This window comes from Xenopus laevis, chromosome 1L (genome assembly GCF_017654675.1).
Source record: "Xenopus laevis strain J_2021 chromosome 1L, Xenopus_laevis_v10.1, whole genome shotgun sequence".
NCBI classification, from domain to species: Eukaryota; Metazoa; Chordata; class Amphibia; order Anura; family Pipidae; genus Xenopus; species Xenopus laevis.
The window spans coordinates 152,151,079-152,175,697 of NC_054371.1; the positions used below are offsets into that span (position 1 = coordinate 152,151,079).

At 36.9% G+C, this 24,619-nt stretch overlaps 1 protein-coding gene and 2 gene segments (V, D, J or C); all 3 read right to left on the bottom strand.

The window, feature by feature from the left end:
• Window positions 1-24,619, bottom strand: part of LOC101027262 (uncharacterized) — an 834,796-nt gene that overhangs the window by 363,511 nt on the left and 446,666 nt on the right.
• Window positions 1-24,619, bottom strand: part of LOC108714884 — a 540,168-nt gene that overhangs the window by 300,037 nt on the left and 215,512 nt on the right.
• On the bottom strand, window positions 16,814-17,433 carry LOC121394337. The segment is given in 2 exon segments: window positions 16,814-17,193; window positions 17,269-17,433. Coding segments are annotated over 2 exon segments (468 nt in total).

A 24,619-nucleotide genomic window follows, 5' to 3' on the forward strand; every position in this document is an offset into this window, starting at 1 on the left:
TCCAACTCTGTGTGAGCCCATGGGTGAGCCTGCCTGTGGGAGGGTTGAGAAAAGGAACGGATCCAGCATGTCTCCTGTTGTGATACAGGCTTTGTGTGTGCCTGCCATGTGGGAGCAAGTACCTTGTCCAGCGGGAAAGGTGTTTGAGCAGCTAGCGCTACCTGGGAACAATTGTGCTCTTTGGGGAAAAGGGACTGAGACTCTTTATCTGCCAAAGGAGTAGTTCAGGACTTTGCCTGGTAGGGAGGTGCCAGGATGGGACTGTCACAGGTTCCCCAGGATAGTGGCTCATGCTATGTGAATGCATATGATTAAACTGAATGTTTATTTTGCCTTTAAATCTTTATTATAAAGTTGATATTGTTATACAGCAGTGTGTGTGTGTGTGTATTACTGTTTTCCTATATGGGGCCACCTGCAGGTGTATTCCAGGATTCCATTAGGTGGAGGCACTGCTAAGAGAGGAACTTTCCAGTACCCTTTCACCTTGCAAAGGGGACTCAGGACCTGAATTGGTATTTGGTAAGAAAGTACAGCCTTGGCACCAGGGTGGTCACCCATAAGGTGTTACACTTCTTACTGAAAAAGCTGTTAGGTGGACACCTTAAAGCACTTCTTAAAAGTGCACAATTAAAATTTGCAATGTGCAATTAAAATTCACAATGCAATAACAATTTAAGAAAGAATATTACATTGTGAAATGTGAATTTTTATACTTATTGATGCAAGTGTTTTTCACAGAAGTATGCAATCACCAAAAAATACATAGCTTGATAAATATGCTGTTTTTTTACAGCAATGCATACAGGAAACAAATCTATAAATCATTATGTTGTTCTTTTCTTTGGACTGCAATCCTACATTCTGATATTCTCTGACTTCCTTATTTTGTTGTGTCACCGTGTCTTTTTGTTTTATAAACCTAGGGAGCAGGCCGGGAGGGGATCAGCATAGAGCCTGGCTCTGGTCCACTGGCAGAGTTCGTCTGTGAAGAACCATTGGCACTGTATGGAAGAGATGGAGGAAGAACTCAAGTACCCGGTGCACGTCTCCTTTTACTGGGACCCATAATTTTGCCCTGTTCCAACAACTTGTGCCTGTCTTCTTGTGTCAGAAACATCCTTGCACAGACCCCGGACTCAGAGTCCAACACAGAGCCGGCAGCCTCGGAGGCCCACGGCTCCCACCAACAACTGCCCCCCTAACACACACATGATCAGTTATTCATAACTACACCCAGATGATACAGCACAGAAAAGGCACCATCTTCTGAATGTATAAGAGCCATATAGTCATATCTGTCTACCCCCCATTCTCCCAGGAGTTACCTGATGTTGCCCTCCCACAGTCTAATAGTAATTTCCCCAGTTTTCTGCAGGCAAAAGTATATGTACGGATGCGCAAATACACTCAGTGACATAATCTGATCTATGTACACGTGTGGCGAGTAGTCAGTGGTTTCAGACCCACTTGTGTCTCTGTTTCTCCCAATGTCACTATTGGGTCTGAAAATGTTGCTGATCTCTCCTACTTTGAAATTGACAGCTCTGCACAGCTGGTGTTAAAATGCTAGACCAATTACACCCAATCGGGTCCCACGCCCAAATTCTTCATCAGGCAGGGCCCTGAAAACTCTAATTACGCCACTGACCTGTACTATGCTGATTAAAGATAATTACATAATGGTTACTGCTGGGAATTTCCCCCATAGTGAGAATACAGCATTTCTTGGGCGTTTAGCTTGCCTTTATGTATGGGGAGTTGTAAAACCACTGTACAATATGTATGAGTAGAAATGTTTTCAAATTGCTTTCACATTCTAAGATGTATATTCTCAACATCACTTTTTGATTCTACAGCTTATAAAAAATATATATAATAAACAGTTTGCTTTTACAGCCTCTTATTTCATGAACTGGTAAATTTTGCAACATCCATGTTTGTACTTGCCTCTAACAGGTTTCTTGGCTAGCTATTGTCCTAAAGAGGAAGAATTGTAAAACTGGGAAAATCCTTCAAGTACAATGATGAGGATACCTTAATTAACTGCTTGATCACCCTGGAATGAAGTATAATTGGCTTCTACATAGATTTTTAATCAAGCTTTTGAGTTTTTTGTGCTTAATAAATATTAAAATTCAAGTTTTGGAAACTCTGGATAAACTTTATTTCCAGGAAAACTTAGGCTTGAGTGTTGATTAATCTATCCCTTTGTGTAATGGTCAGAACATAAAGGGATGCTGAATGGAAGTGTGTGTGGATAGTTTTCCTCTTTAAGAACTTCTGCAAGTAACAGTTATGGCCCAAAGAAGAGCCAAGCAAGAATTGGAAGGAAGAAAGTAGCATAGTTAATCTTGAGATCATATCAGAAATTATAATTGGTAATATAATCTGTCAGTTTTGGGGGTGGCATGAATAGCAGCTGTTCTTCTTCATGGTTTAGATTCTGTGTCCAGAAGTCAATTGTAGAAATTCACTGCACTTCCCTTTTCAATTAACACTAGTGCACTGGTGGTGCAGGTCCCCTAGACAACTGGCACACATCCATAGTAACACAACAGGATTAAGGGGCCTCACATAGGGCCAGGCCTAATATAGTGACCAACCAAAGTGAAGCCTCATCAGCTATCACCCCTTCCTTTTTGGGGGGGTCACCATTGTGCGTTTATAAAAACGCTGCATGCGGTTGGAACTCATTGAAGGTGTATAGAAGAGGTATATGTCTAACACTGTCTAGCACTGCACCATAGACAAATGCCTCTTTTGACTGTTAATAGTACTGACCCTGGATGCACATACACAAAGATGTAGGTGGTGAATTTACCCCTATTATTGTTGCCTGTAATCCTTTAATCCAGTTGTGTTATGTATCCAGAAACCACCATGTGCAAAAAAAAAATCATTGCTACAAATATTCAAGAGAATGGAAACCCCTACTGATGATTTTTGTCCCAATAAGGGTCGGGAGTCTTGGAGATGAGGTTGCTTTAAAGAATGTTACATAAAGATGGGTGGAGTAGAGGGTAAGCATATGCCAACATTACTACAAAATACTTAAAAGGAGGTTATTTTTATTTACATAAACAAAGTTTATTAATACAAAACAGAACAGTATATGTAACCCAGCATAGTTAGAAAGACAAAAAATCTAGCCAAGCTCTAACACTACTTTTTAAATGTGTGGGATTAAAGGTGGCCATAGATGCAAAGATCCGCTCGTTTGACGACATCGCCAAACGAGCGGATCTTTCCCTGATATGCCATTAACGAGCATGACTATATCGGGGGTAATCTGAACGTAGAAGCTTATTTATTAAATGGTGAACTCTAACTTTGACCCACTTTAAATACACTTCTTAAAAATTCACAAGAATGATAGAAAGTGGTTGAATTTCTCTGTGGTGAGCTCTAATCTCATATTTTGATAAATCTGCCCCTTAACAGTCTAGCAACAAGTGTGGAAAAATGTAGTATTAACAATCCTTTAGACACAAAGTAAGAGATATAAACTCACCCACTTTCTAGTCATTCTTGTTGGATTTTTAAACGTGTATTTATTAAATGGTGAACTCTAACTTTCAAACACTGAAAAATATGCTTCTAAACTCATAGGAATGAATAGAAAGTGGGTTAGTTTTTTTGTGGTGAGCTCTAATTTCACGCTTTGATAAGTCTGCCCATTGGAACTTGACCATAGTTGTGTCAGCATTGTAAAAGTTCCTTGGATTTTAATATCTTTAGTCTTAGTTTATTGCAATATAAATAAAGTCTTCTAATAAAATCTAGAAACTGTGTGTCGAAATGTTCAGTATATTGTTGCTGTACTTTGTTTTCTTGCGATTTACAAATAAAGGTGCTAAACTACCAGTGCACTTGCCTATAGTAACTAATCAGATAAAAACGAATTGCTAATTGGTTGCTGCTGGCACCTGCACTGTGTTAGTAAACCAGGCCCTCTGATTTAACAGACCTCATCATCTTTATCATCATCTTCAATGTTTACAGCACCAGCAAGTTAAACTGCATTTTACCTTTATTAAACCCCTCCACACATACAAGGCATAGACTGATATTTTAGTCCAAGAGATTCAGGGGCACTGGCTAGAAGTCAATTTAATAATGATGAGTGAATCCATCCCGTTTTGCATCGCTGAAAATTTTGCAAAACAGTGAAAACATTTCCGAAAAAGCAAAAAATGTGTGAAATGCACTGAAGTCAATGGGCGTCAACATTTTTTCGGTGTAACAATTTTTACGCAAGCGACAATTTTTCTTGCTCCAAATGGGCGCTTTTTTTCTTATAGTGACTGTTTTTGTCCAAAAGTATTAAAGTTAATGGGCGTTTTTTTTATGGGCATTTTTTCTTATTGCGATTTATTGTCTTTTTTTTGCTGTGCAAATTTTGGCAGCAGTTTATAAAAGCAAGAAATTTGATGGCGAAATGCGGAATTTCACTGCAAAGCCATGGCTGACTAAAAAATGATCTCATCACTACAAGTGAAATATTGTCAAACATAATGAAATAGTTGCAATACTCTGAGAAATAACTTGTCACGGCCGGCACCCAACACCAGAACAAGTGCTCGAATCCTGGGTCTGAGCTAAGCTTCACCAGTGGTGTGACCACCTTTGAGCTTCGGGAGGAGCCCTCAGCCTAATCTGGTGCCACCTGGTCTTACGAGAGGTTCAAGCAAGTGTTCTGGCAGGTAATGGGGCACGGCTGGTAGCTAGAGTCTTTGGGACCGAGGATCACGGTAACAGACAAGGATAAGGCAGAAGGATCGTCAGACAGGCTGGGTCGTGGCAGGCAGAAAGCAAGGGTCGTCAGGCAGGCAAGGGTCAAAACCGGGTATCAAGCAGGAAGGGTACAAGCAGAAGAGTAGTCGGATATCAGGCACTGGTCAGGATACAGAATTCGGGATGGTCAAGGTACAGGCTGGGTCAAACACGGATAATCAGATTCAAACAGACAAAATAGCACAAGGCTTCAGAACAGAGCAACAGAAACAAGTTCTATCACGGGCAGTTTGCTGGGAGTGGAAGTGGCCTATTTATACCTTGTTTGGACGCCAAGGTTTTCGCGCCAAAATCGGCGCACACGCGTCAGGATCGACGCGCGCGCGTCCGCGTCAATAAAGGAAACGAGACACGGGCGCGCGCGTCCTAAGGAGGCAAGATGGTGGAACCACGAGGCGGGCGTCCCCGCGGCCGGCATGGCGGGCGTCCCCGCGGCCGACTTACAGCACCCCCAATCCCAGGTAAAACAGATTTCCTTACATAACTATTCTAATTCACTTTCAAATTTTGTCATAGACATCACTAGAGTTTTCAAGAGATATACTGTACCTGGATCCATTTTTCTCATGAAATAAATGTTTTGTGCTTTTATAAACTTTTTCATAAGAGAAATGCCCTTTCTGGCCAGAAGAAACCCCAACCTTTTGTGAATATTTAGGGGCATATTTATCAAGGGTCGAAGTTCAAAGTTAAAAAAACTTCAAACTCAAAAAGACCAACCGAATAGAGTTTGAAGGTTTTTGGAGGCCGAAGTGGTCCGTATTCGGCCTACTTAGAATCGTACGATCGAAGGAATAGCGCCTTTGATCTGCTTTGATTCAAAGTTTTTCCCCCAAAAAACTTCGATCTCTCAAACTCCACCAATTGCCTCCATATAGGTTTTAGGAGGTCCCCCATAGGTTAATTCAGCACTTCGGCAGCTTTTAGTTGGCAAATGGTCGAAGTCGAAGTTTTAAAGAGACAGTACATGATACATTTTTGAATTTGAAATTCTACATTTTTTTTCAACTTTGAATTGAAGTTGGACTATTCCCTAGTCGAAGTACACAAAAAATAGCTTGAAATTCGAAGTTTTTAACTTCGAAAACTCACCTCGACCTTTGATAAATCTGCCCCAAGTTATGAATTATGCTGTGTTTATATGGAGGCATCCTATAGTTCTCATAATAGATACCTGGCTCCCAGTACATTGTTGACTTATTTAGCATCAATAACACCCTGAATTTGATGGGCCAAAAAGCCAATAATTTTGTTATCTGTATGTACATAACAGAATAGTGTTGTTTTGTTAAGGTTACTCCTATTTTATTTCTATTTTTTTTAACTGTTACGTTGTGTAATAATGACTCAGCTATCAGGACATGTTTTTATACATGTTTTCATAATATATTTCCCACTGTGGATAACTAGTACAGTAATATACAGCAGTTTCCTCTGGTTTCATTCCAGTGAGTTTTAAATAAACTTCTCCTTTATTTGTGTCTCTTGATAATGTGATGCGTCCCTGCAAAGACTGGGCATAGGCTGTGCTGGCATCATGTCTTATCCTTCCCAGCCACTCCAGCCCTTTCCCCACAAGCTGACCGACCCACTCAACTGAGTATACTTTGGAGCTGTCAGTGAGGGAGGCTCCGGTCACTTTACAGGTCAACTGAAGAACCTCTGATGGCTTCACAGTGACAGTACCAGGCTGTGTCAGGGAGATCTGACATGTCACACCTACACATAATAAAGCAAAGATTTAGAGTTGGCAAATTATTACACAATTAATATATTATTTAAAATACAACTCACACTGAAACAAAGACAAAACAGATATTAAATACAGGAGATTCTTCATATTTATCATGGTCTCTGTTTCTCCTGCTGCAACAGTGAGGTGACTATTTCTTCTCACAGTATTTAACAGGAAGTTCCATGATAATTTACATACATTAAGTATAAGCAAAGAAAGCAGGCAAATATATACAGTAACTGACATATTGAGCATATCCAGGCCCCACAGTGTATTGCATGAAAAATCCCATTTGTTAAAGATACAGGTAGGGGACCTGTTATCATGAATGCTCGGCATCTGGGGTTTTCCGGAATACAGATTTTTTTCATAATTTGGACCTTCATACCACAAGTCTACTAGAAAATCATGTAAACATTAACTAAACCCAATAAGATTGTTTTGCTTCCAATAGGGATTAATTATACATATTACATTATACATTTTTAATCAAGCATTTTTTTGTGCTTAATAAATATCAAAATTCAAGTTTTGGAAACTCTGGATAAACTTTATTTCCAGCAAAACTTAGACTTGAGTGTTGATTAATCTATCCTTTTGTGTAACGGTCAGAACATAAAGGGATGCTGAATGGAAGTGTGTGTGGGTAGTTTTCTTCTTTAAAAACTTCTGCAAGTAACAGGTATGGCCCAAAAAAGAGCCGAGAGAGAATTTGAAGGAAGAAAGTAGCATAGTTAATCTTGAGATCATATCAGACATTATAATTGGTAATATAATCTGTCAGTTTTGGGGGTGGCATGAATAGCAGCTGTTCTCCTTCATGGTTTTGATTCTGTGTCCAGAAGTCAATTGTAGAAATTCACTGCACTTCCCTTTTCAATTAACACTAGTGCACTGGTGGTGCAGGTCCCCTAGACAACTGGCACACATCCATAGTAACACAACAGGATTAAGGGGCCTCACATAGGGCCAGGCCTAATATAGAGACCAACCAAAGTGAAGCCTCATCAGCTATCGCCCCCTTGCTTTTCGGGGGGGGGGGTCACCATTGTACATATAAAAACGCTGCATGCGGTTGACACTCCTTTAGTTAAAGGTGTATAGAAGAGGTATATGTCTAACACCAACTTAGCAGCATAGACAAATGCTTCTTTTGACTATTGGTTTAAAATATTTTATTTGGTTTTCACAAAAAACCATAAAAAAATCAATATGATAACAAATAGTATGCAGAATAAGAAGATTAATACAATGACATATTATACAGAATGTATAACTTACAATGATGTAACATGTTAAATAAAATAGAAACTAACAAGAACTAACTATCACTAACTAAGTCAGTGGACACATAGACATTCTTAAAAGAAAAAGCCCATTGTCTTGGGAATGTGAGATAACCCCCCCCTATGAACATTTTACAATTGAAGAAACTGAGATATTTGACTTCTGGTATTGGAGTCACAGAACTCTAAGTAAGGAGACCATATAAGTCTAAATGATTCTTTGGAATTATTTCCTTTAGTTTTTACTAATAGAGCTTCCTGCCAACTAAGATGGTTCGTATAAGCCATTGTGTCTGTCAATGAGGGAGACTCATTTTGTAGCCAACAGTTAAACAAAGCCTTTCTGGAGGCAGCCAAAAATAAAATTATTAATACTGTATTTTATAAATTCTATATTAAAATTTGAAGAGAGCCTACTATCATCTAGAAGCAACAAAGCAAAACCTGGAGATAATTTAATTTTTATTTTCAGATTAATGTTTAGAAAACTGGTAACTTCCTTCCAAAATATACTGATCTTTGGACAAGTCCATGGATAGTGAAAAAGGGACACATTATACTCATCACACTTGGGACAGTATGATACAGGACTAGAAAAGATACCTTTAGAAAAGATTTTCCCATAGCCTAAGTGAACTAACTTAAAATGTTGTATCCTCCAACTCTCTGCCAAAATTATTCAGATTCAAGAAGCCCATAGTCTTTTTTGAGTCTTGACCAAGATAACAGAGTCTCATTGGGTGGATCTAATAAATCTTTTACTAAGACTAACAATTTTTTCTTCAAAGAAAATAAAAAGGACTCAGACTTTTGAAAATTTGAGGGTTTAAGTAAGAGTTTAGCCGGCATAAAAGGAGTTTCCATATAACTGTAGCTATGTCGAGAGAATAAGTGTTTCCACACAAAAATAGAGTCCCGAAAAAGGGGATTCTTCTTAAAATTGCTAGGAATACTACCCCGTTTACTATGTAAAACAGATATAATATCAAAGTGAGGTTCATGAAAAATTTAAATTTCAGGATTTGTAAACTTATTACCTTGAGAGATCCACTCAATGAGATATCTAGTAAGGGCTGATAAATTGAAAGCTCTGAAATTAGGAAGATTTAAACCTCAAAGTTTAACTGGAGCTCTCAACTTATATAAACTTGATAAGAGCAGAATCAAGTTCCTTGATATCAGAATGTTTTATAAGCAAAGGGAGATTAATTAATGGGCATATCATCTTGGGGAATATCAATGATTTAAAAAATATCACTCGTCCCTTAAGATTAAGGGGAGCATTGGCCCATTTTTCACACATGGAGGAAACCTTATGACAAGCTGGAGTAATATTTAATGAATATAAATATTTTAAGTCTGAAGGAATTATTAATCCTACATATTTAATCAGATTTTTGGGGTATTTCAGGTGAAATTTTTTAAGTAAAGAGTTTGAAAAAGAACCATATATGTTCATCACTTCAGATTTATCCACATTAACCTTATAACCAGAAAAAAACTGGAAATCTTGTAGTAAGTAAAAAACAATCTTAAATGAAGACTCTGGGTTTCTTAAAATCAGCAACAAATCATCTGCGAAGGCTAAAACCTTGAGTTGTTTATTATTGATGGAAATTCCCTTAATCAATTTAGACAAATCAATGAAACTAATTAATGGTTCTAGCGCAATATTAAATAAAAGGGGCGAAAAAAGGACAGCCTTGTCTCATACCCTTAAATATTTCAAAGGGTGATGACTTAGCTCCAAGATTATTTGCGTTTTGGGACTTTTATAGAGGCATTCGATATATTGGTAAAATGGGCCGGTGATACCAAATTTTTGAAGGCACATAAATAGATGTTTCCATATTATATTATCAAATGCCTTCTCAGCATCAATATTAAGAATGGAACTGGAAATGTTATGCTTTTTGGCAAAAAATAAAATATGAATCAAAGCCCTAATATTTTTAACTCCAGATCTGTTTTTAATAAAGCCATTTTGGGTTTCTGAAATTACGGAGGGAAGAATTAAAGAGAGCCTATCAGCAAGAACCTTAGATAGTATCTTGATTTAATAAAGAAATTGGTCTATAGGAAGCAGGAAGAGATAAGTCTTTGTCCTTTTTTGGGATAACTCTAAGATTAGAGAGTTCACTAGAGGGTAAACGTTTTCCAAAGAATAATATGTCATTAAATAAATTTGTTAGAAAAGGTGAGATCTTGTCTTTCATTATTTTATAAAAAGATGGAGTTAAGCCATCAGGACCACTTGCTTTAGAAGTTTTCAAATTATTTATGATATTGTAGACTTCATCAGTGGAAATTGGACTATTAAGACTTTCCAATTGTTCTTTTTAGATCTGAGGGATTTTACAATTTTCAAAAAATGTTTTCATTTTCTCTGAGCATTAGGATTAGAGTACAAGTCTTTATAATAATTTTTGAAAATGTCCACAATTTTATTAGGGTCATTTTTTAATTGGTTATGAGTATCCCTTATTTTTATAAGCTTAGCCCGCTTATTTTCCGCCTTAGTGAGATTAAAAAGCAAATTATTTGCTTTGTTACTCAAATTATGGATTTTAGCCTGCGAGTAAGGTGCGAAAAAATGATGTCTTACTTTGATCCAAATTTTAAGTTCCTCTAAAATATTCTTGTACTTTTGGGCATTTTCAAATGATGGGTGCTGTTTAAAGCGAAGATAAAGGACACTCTGACTTTTACTTAGCTCAAAAAACTTTTTGTGGACTTTTTTAAAGAAGTGAGACTTAAATGAAGATATCGCCCCCCTAGCCACTGCCTTCCAAGTTTCCCACAATAATGATGGGTCATTAGAGTGTATTTTGTTTTCATCTAAAAACAGATCCCATCTGTTATGTAGCATTTTAATAAAGTCAGGATTTTCTCTAAGTGAGTCAGGAAAATTCCAAGAAACAGTTTTTAGGGGCAGGAAAGCACAAGAGAAACTGGTGCATGGTCTGATACATCAATGTTACCTATATTTGTTTCAATATTTCTATTTATCAGATTATTGGAAATTAAAATAAAGTCTTTTCTTGTTCCTACGCGATGAGCAGATGAAAAAAAAGTTAAATCTTTTTCAGCGGGATGAAAAAGCCTCCAAACATTAGTAAGATTAGGGTCTTTGCAGAAATCATGTAGGAGAGTAGACTTTTTACAGGGATTATTCAATTTCCAATCAGATCTATCCAATGAACTGAGAAAGGATTCATTCAAGTCCCCAGACAGAATAATATTATTAGCAGGAAGCGAAGAAATTTGTTTTTTAAGCCAAGTAAAATAGTCTTTTTTGGAACTATTTGGAGCATAAGCTGAACATAAGTGCCAAGTAACATCGTTAATGAGTACTTCGGTGTAAATAAATCTGCCAAGTTCATCTCTAGTCGACTTAATAACAGCAACATTCAATTTTCTATGAAATAATATAGCTACCCCACATTTTTTATTAACAGCAGGAGAGAAGGCTAGCTCACCTACCCAGTCTTTTTGTAACCAAGCATTCTGTGAACCATTAAGATGGGTCTCTTGTCGGAATGCTACGTCGCATTTGGTATTTTTCAAACTTTTAAGTATACTGCTCCTCTTTGAAAAGTGATTTAACCCATTTACATTCCAGGAGACAATGGATAAAGTATTTGTTTTAGGTGAGAACATCAATCTGAAGAATGAGTCCGGGCAGATTTAAAAAGAACAATACATAAATAGTTAAATCCACTGGAATAAATAAAGCAAAGAAAACAATATATGACAATGTTAGCATATTAAACTGAAAAAGTAATTTATAGAACTAAAATAACAAATCAAGTTTTATCACACTTCCTTTTTTCCCTAAGGATGGAAAACTTAAACTCTCTCAATGAGATGAGTTAAACAGAGAGCACAACACCCGCCACAGGGTCATTTTGGAGAAATCCCTTTAAAAGTTGTGTCAGAAATCATGTCCTCTTCACTGGAGTGAGGAGGATTACTTGTTCTAGGAGGCAGCGGAGATCTAGATCTGGACCTGGATTTGGTCTGAAGTTGAGAAGGTATCGAGTCATTAGAGAATTTGATTTGGCGAGGATTCTCCATATCTCTTCCACCTTTGATCCTTGGGGGGAGAGCTGAATTTTGAGTTGGATTTTGTTTCTGTAACAAGGTTTACAATGTTTTTCTTTTCCAGTTGAGAAGTAAATGCAGATTCCTCACTAGGATCACTAAAGATTCTAGCTCCAGAAGTAAAAATATTTTGTCTAGCAGGATACATCAATGAAAAAATGATATGTAAATTGGCCAGAGACTGGCAAGTTTGGGAAAATTCCCTTCATTTTTGGGAAAGAAGCAACGAGTAATCTTGAAATATCAATATTTTATTTCCTTCCACTTCTAGTGTATGTAGTTTTTTATAGGCTTGAAATATTCTGTTCTTATCACAATAGTCCAGATATTTTACAATCACAGCCCTTGGTCTCATAGGATGTAACATCTTAGGAGGTCCAATTCTATGGAGTCTTTCTATCTTAAAATTGTAGCATTCTTGAGGGAAACCTAACTTGAGAGGAATTGTTTTAGAGATCAGAGCATATAAAAAGTCATTCTGATAAGATTCTGGAATGTTGATAAATCTGAGATTGTTTCTCCTAGATCTATTTTTCAAATCATCAAGTTTTAACTTTAGCTCTTGAGTTTGTTTCTCTAAAGAGTCAATCCTGGATAGAGAATCAATTGTTTCTTCTTGAATTTGAGAAACTGCATCTTCAATCTCTCCAAATCGCTTAACATGTGTAGACAGTTTTCCTGAAATGTCAGAAAATTTTTCCTGTAGTTTATCGATGGCTTTACTAATTGTAGTCTCAATAACTGGATTAATGAATCTGGCTACTTCAGCCGCAATAAGAGAGTAGTCGTCAGATAAAGATGTTCTTGTAGAAGCAGAGTTGGGAGATAAGAAAATACTATTTGTAGCCATATCCTGTAGCTTTACATTTTTCTTGTTAGCCTTCTCATATGTTTTGCCATTAGCTTTAGAAGACATTGTGAAGGAAGGAGAATATGTTTTCATATATATAAGAAAACCTGAGCAACAATCCCAAAATGTGAGAGTAATGATCTTTTTTTTTTATTTAATTAATTTTCCACTTTTTCTTCTTGTTTTTTTTTTGTTTTTTTTATGTTTTTTTTTCTCCTGTTTTTATTAATAAAGCTTTTTATTACAAGTCAATATTTCCTTCTTGTTTTATTCTTTGTCTCTGTTTTCCTTTCACAAAGAAGTAACCATTGATTTGTTTCTATGGATACAATCCTCCTCAAGCATTTGCAACACTGTATACAATAAAGGTATAACAAAAGTATCAGTAATGACAGCAATCACTAACAATGTTTAGTCTTAGTCAGCAGAGAGATAACTGCTTTTTTGTGACAAATTCCTGTCACTGAGATTGAAACAATGTGACACAAAATAAGACAGCACTCAGACTACGACTCAGCAAGCAGCTCTGACTAAGTTAGCTGATAACTCCACAGTGTCCCAGCAGGAAATCAGAGGCCACCATTTTGTTACAAATAAGTTGCTTAGAACTTGCCACAACTGACTCAAAATGTAGTATATCAACAGTATGCAGCAGAGCCCCCGGTTAAGAGAACCGCAAGTTCACAGGTGAATCTCGAATACAGAGTGGGCTTGACAAATGCAATGGCAGAATCTGAGGTAACTAAAGAGCTTAGCACATCAGGAACACCTCAGCAGTCATGCGAAGCCAAACCACCAAAAACCTGCTTCCTCTCTAGGGATGTAGCGAACCGCCGATAATGTGTTCGCGAACGCCGTTCGCGAACACCGGCAAAAACTGCGAACAGTTCGCGAACAGTTCGCGAACGTCGAACATCCGAAAATCGTTCGATTCGAACGATCGAAGGATTTTAATCGTTCGATCAAACGATTTTCGTTCGAATCGAACGAAAATCGTTCGATTTTAACGATCGAATGGTCGAATGGTCGAACGATTTTGACGCGAACGCCTATTGGCGAACGTCGCGCGACGTTCGCGAACTTGCGGCGGACGCGAACAGCCGATGTTCGCGCGAACAAGTTCGCCGCAGAACAGTCCGCGACATCCCTATTCCTCTCTGCTCCTCTGGCTCTCCTCACTCCGGGAACCAACACGAACAAATCTCAAATGAAGAGAACAGCTTCTATGTGCCGACTCACGACACTGCTAAGCAGGAGCTCTACCTCTGTGCTTCCATCACCTCAGACGCCGAACAGGAAGTCCCTCTTTTGACTATTAATAGTACTGACCCTGGATGCACATACACAAAGATGTAGGTGGTGAATTTACCCCTATAATTTTTGCCTGTAATCCTTTAATCCAGTTGTGTTATGTGTCAAAAAAAAAAAAAAAATCATAGCTACAAATATTCAAGAGAATGGAAACCCCTACTGATGATTTTTGTCCCAATTTGTCTTTCAAGGGTCGAGAGTCTTGGAGATGAGGTTGCTTTAAAGAATGTTCTTTTAAGAAATTTACATAAAGATGGGTGGAGTAGAGGGTAAGCATATGCCAACATTACTGCAAAATACTTAAAAGGAGGACCTACATATTTATTCCGATACTTTTTATTACATTGGCACATTGTTTGGCTAAATAGGGAGGTTATTTTTATTTATATAACAAAGTTCATTAATACAAAACAGAGCAGTATATGTAACCCAGCATAGTTAGAAAGACAAAAAATGTCAAGCTCTAACATTACTTTTTACATGTGTGAGATTAAGGGACAAATTTATCAAAATCTGAGATTAAAGAGCAACACAGAAAAATTGAATAATCTTCTTTCATCCCTATTGAATTTTTAGAAGCTTATTTATTAAATGGTGAACTCTAACTTTCACCCACTTTAAATACACTTCTTAAAAATTCACAGGAATGATAGAAAGTGGTTGAGTTTCTCTGTAGTGAGCTCTAATCTCACATTTTGATAAATCTGCCCTTTAAGAGTCCATTAGGTCAATTCAGTTTGGCCATCAACATGTGTGGCCAAAATGTAGTATTAACAATCCTATAGACACAAAGTAAGAGATACAAACTCACCCACTTTTTATTCATTCTTTTTGGATTTTTAAAAGTGTATTTATGAAATGGTGAACTCTAACTTTCAAACACTGAAAAATATGCTTCTAAACTCACAGGAATGAATAGAAAGTGGGTTAGTTTTTTTGTGGTGAGCTCTAATTTCACACTTTGATACGTCTGACCATTGGAACTTGACCATAGTTGTGTCAGCATTGTAAAAGTTCCTTGGATTTTTTTACCTTTGGTCTTATTTTATTGCAATATAAATAAAGTCTTCTAATGAAATCTAGAAACTGTGTGTCGAAATGTTCAGTATATTGTTGCTGTAGTTTGTTTTCAACAATTTTACAATTCTTGCGATTTACAAATAAAGGTGCTAAACTACCAGTGCACTTGCCTATAGTAACTAATCAGATAAAAACTAATTGCTAATTGGTTGCTGCTGGCACCTGCATTGGGGTAATACACGGTATCACCTGTGTTAGTAAATCAGGCCCTCTGATTTAACAGGCCTCATCATCTTTATCATCATCTTCAATGTTTACAGCACCAGCAAGTTACACTGCATTTTACCTTTATTAAACCCCTCCACACACACAAGGCATAGACTGATATTTTAGTCCAAGAGATTCAGGGGCACTGGCTAGAAGTCAATTTAATAATGATGAGTGAATCCATCCCATTTTGCATCGCTGAAAATTCTGCAAAACAGTGAAAACATTTCCGAAAAAGCAAAAAATGTGTGAAATGCATTGAAGTCAATGGGCGTCAACATTTTTTTGGTGTAACAATTTTTTATGCAAGCGACAATTTTTCTTGCTCCAAATGGGCGCTTTTTTCTTATGATTACTTTTTTGTCCAAATGCATTAAAGTCAATGGGCGTTTTTTTATGGGCATTTTTTCTTATTGCGATTTATTTCCTTTTTTTTGCAGTGCAAATTTTGGCAGCAGTTTATAAAAAAAAGAAATTTGATGGCGAAATGTGCAATTTCGCTGCAAAGCCATGGCTGACTAAAAAAATCATCTCATCACTACAAGTGATTGAAAATATTCTCAAACATAATGAAATAGTTGCAATACTCTGAGAAATAACTATTCTAATTCACTTTCAAATTTTGTCATAGACATCACTAGAGTTTTCAAGAGATATACTGTACCTGGATCCATTTTTCTCATGAAATAAATGTTTTGTGCTTTTATAAACTTTTTCATAAGGGAACTTTGGCCAGAAGAAACCCCAACCTTTTATGAATATTTAGGGGCATATTTATCAAGGGTCGAAGTTTGAAGTTAAAAAAACGTTGAACTTCGAATTCAAAAAGACCAAACAAATAGAGGTCGAAGGTTTTTGGAGGCCGAAGTGGTCCGTATTCGGCCTACTTCGAATCGTACAATGGAAGGAATAGCGCCTTCGATCTACTTTGATTCAAAGTTTGTCCCCCAAAAAACATAGAACTCCACCAATTGAATCCATATAGGTTCTAGGAGGTCCCCCATAGGCTAAACCAGCACTTCGGCAGCTTTTAGTTGGAGTTTTAAAGAGACAGTACATGATAAATTTTTGAATTTGAATTTCTAAGTTTTTTTCAACTTCGAATCAAAGTTGGACAATTCCCTAGTTGAAGTACACAAAAAATAGCTTGAAATTCGAAGTTTTTAACTTCGAAAATTCACCTCAACCTTTGATAAATCTGCCCCAAGTTATGAATTATGCTGTATTTATATGGAGGCATCCTATAGTTCTCATAATAGATACCTGGCTCCCCTTATTTGCTGTTTTCTTTGAGTACATTGTTGACTTATTTAGCATCAATAACACCCTGAATTTGATGGGCCAAAAAGTCGACAATTTTGTTATCTCCAATGTATGTACATAACAGAATACTGCTGTTTTGTTAAGTTTACTCATATTTTTTTTTAACTGTTACATTGTGTAATAATGACTCAGCTATCAGGACATGTTTTTATACATGTTTTCATAATATATTTCCCACTGTGGATAACTAGCACAGTAATATACAGCAGTTTCCTCTGGTTTCATTCCAGTGAGTTTTAAATAAACTTCTCCTTTATTTGTGTCTCTTGATACTGTGATGCGTCCCTGCAAAGACTGGGCATAAGCTGTGTCAGCATTATACGCTATCCCTCCCAGCCATTCCAGCCCTTTCCCCACAAGCTGACGGACCCAGTCAACTGCATATACTTTAGAGCTGTCAGTGAGGGAGGCTCCGGTCACTTTACAGGTCAACTGAAGAACCTCTGATGGCTTCACAGTGACAGCACCAGGCTGTGTCAGGGAGATCTGACATGTCACACCTACACATAATAAAGGAAAGTTTTAGAGTTGGCAAATTATTACACAATTAATATATTATTTAAAATACAACTCACACTGAAACAAAGACAACACAGATATTAAATACAGGAGATTCTTCATAATTATCATGGTCTCTGTTTCTCCTGCTGCAACAGTGAGGTGACTATTTCTACTCATAGTATTTAACAGGAAGTTCCATGATAATTTACATACATTAAGTATAAGCAAAGAAAGCAGGCAAATATATACAGCAACTGACATATTGAGCATATCCAGACCCCACAGTGTGTTGCACGAAAAATCCCATTTGTTAAAGATACAAGTAGGGGACCTGTTATCATGAATGCTCGAAACCTGGGGTTTTCCGGAATACAGATCTTTCCATAATTTAGATCTTCATACCACAAGTCTACTAGAAAATCATGTAAACATTAACTAAACCCAATAAGATTGTTTTGCTTCCAATAGGGATTAATTATACATATTACATTATACATTTTTAATCAAGCATTTTTTTGTGCTTAATAAATATCAAAATTCACGTTTTGGAAACTCTGGATAAACTTTATTTCCTGCAAAACTTAGACTTGAGTGTTGATTAATCTATCCTTTTGTGTAATGGTCAGAACATAAAGGGATGCTGAATGGAAGTGTGTGTGGATAGTTTTCCTCTTTAAGAACTTCTGCAAGTAACAGGTATGGCCCAAATAAGAGCCAAGAGAAAATTGGAAGGAAGAAAGTAGCATAGTTAATCTTGAGATCATATCAGAAATTATAATTGGTAATATAATTTGTCAGTTTTGGGGGTGGCATGAATAGCAGCTGTTCTCCTTCATGGTTTAGATTCTGTGTCCAGAAGTCAATTGTAGAAATTCACTGCACTTCCCTTTTCAATTAACACTAGTGCACTGGTGGTGCAGGTCCCCTAGACAACTGGCACACATCCATAGTAACACAACAGGATTAAGAGGCCTCACATAGGGCCAGGCCTTATATAGTGACCAACCAAAGTGAAGCCTCATCAACTATTGCCCCCTTGCTTTTCGGGGGGTCACCATTGAGCGTTTATAAAAACGCTGCATGCGGTTGACACTCCTTTAGTTAAAGGTTTATAGAAGAGGTATATGTCTAACACCCACTTAGCACTGCACCATAGACAAATGCCTCTTTTGACTATTAATAGTACTGACCCTGGATGCACATACACAAAGATGTAGGTGGTCAATTTACCCCTATAATTGTTGCCTGTAATCCTTTAATCCAGTTGTGTTATGTGTCCAGAAACCACCATGTCCAAAAAAAAAATCATAGCTACAAATATTCAAGAGAATGGAAACCCCTACTGATGATTTTTGTCCCAAATTGGCTTTCAAGGGTCGAGAGTCTTGGAGATGAGGTTGCTTTAAAGAATGTTCTTTTAAGAATTTTACATAAAGATGGGTGGAGTAGAGGGTAAGCATATGCCAACATTACTGCAAAATACTTAAAAGGAGGACCTAGTACATATTTATTCCAATACTTTTTATTACATTGGCACATTGTTTGGCTAAACCGGGAGGTTATTTTTATTTACATAAACAAAGTTCATTAATACAAAACAGAGCAGTATATGTAACCCAGCATAGTTAGAAAGACAAAAAAATGTCAAGCTCTAACATTACTTTTTACGTGTGTGAGATTAACGGACAAATTTGTCAAAATCTGAGATTAGAGCGCAACACAGAAAAATTGAATAATCTTCTTTCATCCCTATTGAATTTTTAGAAGCTTATTTATTAAATGGTGAACTCTAACTTTCACCCACTTTTAATACACTTCTTCAAAATTCAAAGGAATGATAGAAAGTGGTTGAGTTTCTCTGTGGTGAGCTCTATTCTCACATTTTGATAAATCTGCCCTTTAACAGTCAATTCAGTTTGACCATCAACATGTGTGACCAAAATGTAGTATTAACAATCCTATAGACAAAAAGTAAGAGATATAAACTCACTCACTTTCTAGTCATTCTTTTTGGATTTTTAAAAGTGTATTTATGAAATGGTAAACTCTAACTTTCAAACACTGAAAAATATGCTTCTAAAAAACTCATAGGAATGAATAGAAAGTGGGTTAGTTATTTTGTGGTGAGCTCTAATTTCATGCTTTGATAAGTCTGCCCATTGGAACTTGACCATAGTTGTGTCAGCATTGTAAAAGTTCCTTGGATTTTAATATCTTTAGTCTTATTTTATTGCAATATAAATAAAGTCTTTTAATACAATCTAGAAACGGTGTGTCAAAATGTTCAGTATATTGTTGCTGTACTTTGTTTTCAATCATTTTGCAAAAACAATGTTTCGAAAATCTTTCGCCATTTCGCGAATTTCGCAAATTTTTCGCCAAAACGGCGCAAATTCGCCCATCACTAATCTTCAATGTTTACAGCACCAGCAAGTTACACTGCATTTTACCTTTATTAAACGCCTCCACACACACAAGGCATAGACTGATATTTTAGTCCAAGAGATGCAGGAGCACTGGCTAGAAGTCAATTTAATAATGATGAGTGAATCAATTCCATTTTGCATCGCTGAAAATTTTGCAAAACAGTGAAAACATTTCCAAAAAAGCAAAAAATGTGTGTAATGCATTGAAGTCAATGGCAGCAACATTTTTTCGGTGTAACAATTTTTTACACAAGCGACAATTTTTCTTGCTCCAAATCGGCGCTTTTTTTCTTATGGTGACTTTTTTTGTCCAAAAGTATTAAATTCAATCGGTGTTTTTTTTTTATGGGCATTTTTTCTTATTGCGATTTATTGTCTTTTTTTTGCTGTGCAAATTTTGGCAGCAGTTTGTAACAAAAAAAGAAATTTGATGGCGAAATGCGGAATTTCGCTGCAAAGCCATGGCTGACTAAAAAATGATCTCATCACTACAAGTGAAATATTGTCAGACATAATGAAATAGTTGCAATACTCTGAGAAATAACTATTATAATTCACTTTCAAATTTTGTCACAGACATCACTAGAGTTTTCAAGAGATATACTGTACCTGGATCCATTTTTCTCATGAAATAAATGTTTTGTGCTTTTATAAACTTTTTCATAAGGGAACTTTGGCCAGAAGAAACCCCAACCTTTTGTGAATATTTAGGGGCATATTTATCAAGGGTCGAAGTTCGAAGTTAAAAAAACTTCGAACTTCGAATTCAAAAAGACCAACTGAATAGAGGTCGAAGGTTTTTAGAGGCCGAAGTGGTCCGTATTCTACCTACTTCGAAACGTACAATGGAAGGAATAGCGCCTTCGATCTACTTTGATTCAAAGTTTTTCCCCCAAAAAACTTAGAACTCCACTAATTGCCTCCATATAGGTTCTAGGAGGTCCTCCATAGGTTAAACCAGCAATTCGGCAGCTTTTAGGTGGCAAATGGTTGAAGTCGAAGTTTTAAAGAGACAGTACATGACAAATTTTTTAATTTGAATTTCTACGTTTTTTTCAACCTCAAATCGAAGTTGGACTATTCCCTAGTCAAAAAATAGCTCGAAATTCAAAGTTTTTAACTTCGAAAATTCACCTCGACCTTTGATAAATCTGCCCCAAGTTATTTATTATGCTGTGTTTATATGGTGGCATCCTATAGTTCTCATAATAGATACCTGGCTCCCCTTATTTGCTGTTTTCTTTGAGTACATTGTTGACTTATTTAGCATCAGTAAAACACCCTGAATTTGATGGGCCAAAAAGCCAACAATTTTGTTATCTCCAATGTACTGTATGTACATGACAGAATAGTGCTGTTTTGTTAAGGTTACTCATATTGTTTTTTTAACTGTTACATTGTGTAATAATGACTATGGCTATCAGGACATGTTTTTATACATGTTTTCATAATATATTTCCCACTGTGCTTCTCTAGTACAGTAATATACAGCAGTTTCCTCTGGTTTCATTCCAGTGAGTTTTAAATAAACTTCTCCTTTATTTGTGTCTCTTGATACTGTGATGCGTCCCTGCAAAGACTGGGCATAGTGTGTGCTGGCATCATGCCATATCCCTCCCAGCCACTCCAGCCCTTTCCCTGCAGGCTCACGGACCCACTGAACTGAATATATTTTGGAGCTGTCAGTGAGGGAGGCTCCGGTCACTTTACAGGTCAACTGAAGAACCTCTGATGGCTTCACAGTGACAGTACCAGGCTGTGTCAGGGAGATCTGACATGTCACACCTACACATAATAAAGCAAAGATTTAGAGTTGCCAAATTATTACACAATTAATTTATCATTTAAAATACAACTCACACTGAAACAAAGACAACAGAGATATTAAATACAGTAGATTCTTCATATTTATCATGGTCTCTGTTTCTCCTGCTGCAACAGTGAGGTGACTATTTCTACTCATAGTATTTAACAGGAAGTTCCATGATAATTTACATACATTAAGTATAAGCAAAGAAAGCAGGCAAATATATACAGCAACTGACATATTGAGCATATCAGGGCCCCACAGTGTGTTGCACGAAAAATCCCATTTGTTAAAGATACAGGTAGGGGACCTGTTATCATGAATGCTCGGCACCTGGGGTTTTCCGGAATACAGATCTTTCCATAATTTGGACCTTCATACCACAAGTCTACTAGAAAATCATGTAAACATTAACTAAACCCAATAAGATTGTTTTGCTTCCAATAGGGATTAATTATATCTTAGTTTGGATAAAGTACAAAGCACTGTTTTATTATTATTACAAAGAAAAAGGAAATTATTTTTTAAAAAACTTGGATTATTTCGATAAAATGGAGTCTGTAGGAGAAGGTCTTTCTATAATTTGGAGCTTTCTGGACGGGTTTCCAGATAATGGATCCCATATCTGTACTTGCATCAACACACACTCCTTGCACTTCTGTTTATTTGTGAACATTTCAGCTGTCTTCCTCCTAAATTGAGAATTGCTTCACCTAATGATGATAGGGAACCCTGAAGCTTCCCAACCTCCTGACCAGGCAGTAACTCAAGGTTTTCCACAGCAATCGGTGTCAATAGATGCAAGCCAAACATGCCTAAAGTGTCAGGCATACATGTTAGTCTCATGGCAAACACTAGAAATGGCATTCATCAGTCATCAGACACAATACATTGTATGTAAAAACCACTGACATCGCATTTGGATGTGCACTTTGCATCTGCAGTAAGTGAATGACCCTTTATGTGTCAATAGCAGAAGAGTAATGGTGATTGTTTTATTATATCTTAAGGGCGGCAATTCATATGTAGTACTTGTACATCATGTAGATATTCTATTTAATAGTTCTCAAAAAAAAAATTATTGCAGTGAAACAAGTTTTGAGTAGTAGTTCTATTGCTTCATAATTCACACTATAAACCCCTTTCTGCTCTTGTTTAAGAAAGATGGTGTGAGATCCAGTAGATGAGTTTTAAAAAAAGAATAGGGGTCATTTACAGTACTTTTCTGTGGCTGTGCTGTGTGCTTTGTGCTGGATAAAAACTGGCACAAGGTGTACAGTGCAGTATTCTCTGCTGGGCATCTGACTTGGGCATCTGAATGAGGCACAAGTTAGGGCATGGGAAGGGGGTATATCTGAGGATTTGCCTCCTCTCTCCTTCTTGGCTAAATGCAGCTAGTACTGTATTTACATGGCACCTACAGGTCTCTGTGTCTGTGGCAACTCCACAACCCAGAATGTTTGCATGCAAAATTTTAAAAAATGACCGACTGCAGACTTTTATTTTCACTTTTCAAATTGTTTTCTTTATTGTAAATGATTCATAATGTGTTTACAACAAAGGACACAATATAACAACAAAAGACTTCTGTATGTACAAATGCAGATTTCCGCGAAATTCGTGAAACTGGCGAAAAATTTGCATACTCGATTGTACACCAAAACTACTGATAGGAATACGTTACTACATTACACCAGTCACCACCCAAAACATCTGTTGAATTCACTCCCTAAATCTCAATTGATGAGGGTAGCTCACATAGACAGTGATCCCAAACAGAAGGAAGAGGATCTAGCAATAATGGGTAAAACATTTTTGGATAGGGAATACCCCCCCCAACTTGATTAAAGAAACCATTGACGCAATAATGTCTTTGAATCGTGAACAATTGCTAATACCAAGGGAGAGTCATCTCCAAAAGGAGAACACGGGGGAAATATATTATGTGACCAAACATAACCCCCACAGTAATAACACCAAGAAGTCTGTAATTAGGTATTGGGAGATATTGACCAACGATGAGGTGGTAAAATTCCACACAAGCCCAAATCTAGCTCTTCTAGGAACACAAATCTTAAGGTACTTTTCAGCCCTTCAGACCCAGTGGGGAAATACACCCAACCACAAGCCACACACTTCTTAATGCCATGTCCAGGGGTACTTAGAAGCTCAGGATGTGTGATGTGTCATACATGATCTTGGGATCTGAATTCAGGCACCCTAGGACAGACAAGCAATATAAAATCAGACATAGGATGACGTGCATTTCCACCATGGTGGTGTATGTCATCAAATGTCCGTGTGGCCTTATTTATTGTGGTAAAACCACAAGACAACTAAAGGATAAGATCAGCATGCATAGGGCTAGTATTAGGGTGGCTCTAGACCCTGACAGGAAAATTGAGCCCAACAAGCAGGACATCGCCCAACAACCTGTCGCAAAACATTGGTGTGAAGCCAGGCATGACCCTTCTCAGTTCAAGTGCATGCCCATTGACCACATACCAAAACCACCTAGGGGTGTTGACATTGAGAAACTTGTATTGAAACGGGAGGCTTTTTGGATCTTCAAACTTGATTGTGTCACTCCCAAAGGGTTAAATGGGCAACTGCAATTGAATTGTTTTCTAACATAAATTGTTGCCTTTTTGGGCTATTTATATGTACTATTCTTGTGGTTCAGTTTGGTTTGAAACATAACATACTATTTTTCACCTTACAGATTCTTGATCTATGTCTGAATATGCCCTTAACACATCCACCCTGCGAGTAAATTGTATTCTTTATTGTCTGCTTTTAATGTGAAGTATCTGTATTATATATATATATATATATATATATATCTACAAATACAAGAGTCCTCTGCACTCAACCCATTATAAATATATTTAAGACAGAGACATTTTGTGCATACTGCTACTAAAAAATGCCTTACCCTTTAAACAAAACTGGGATTGTTTGTCCATATATTGCAATATATTTAAGCTGGCCAACTACGTCAAAGTCATCCCATATCTGGCCAGTCCTATGCTCAATTTTCATTTGGCCAGATATGGGATGACTTTGATGTAGTTGTCCAGCTTAAATATATTGCAATATATGGACAAACAATCCGTGTGTTGTTTAAAGGGTAAGGCATTTTTTAGTAGCAGTATGCACAAAATGTCTCTGTCTTAAATATATTGATAATGG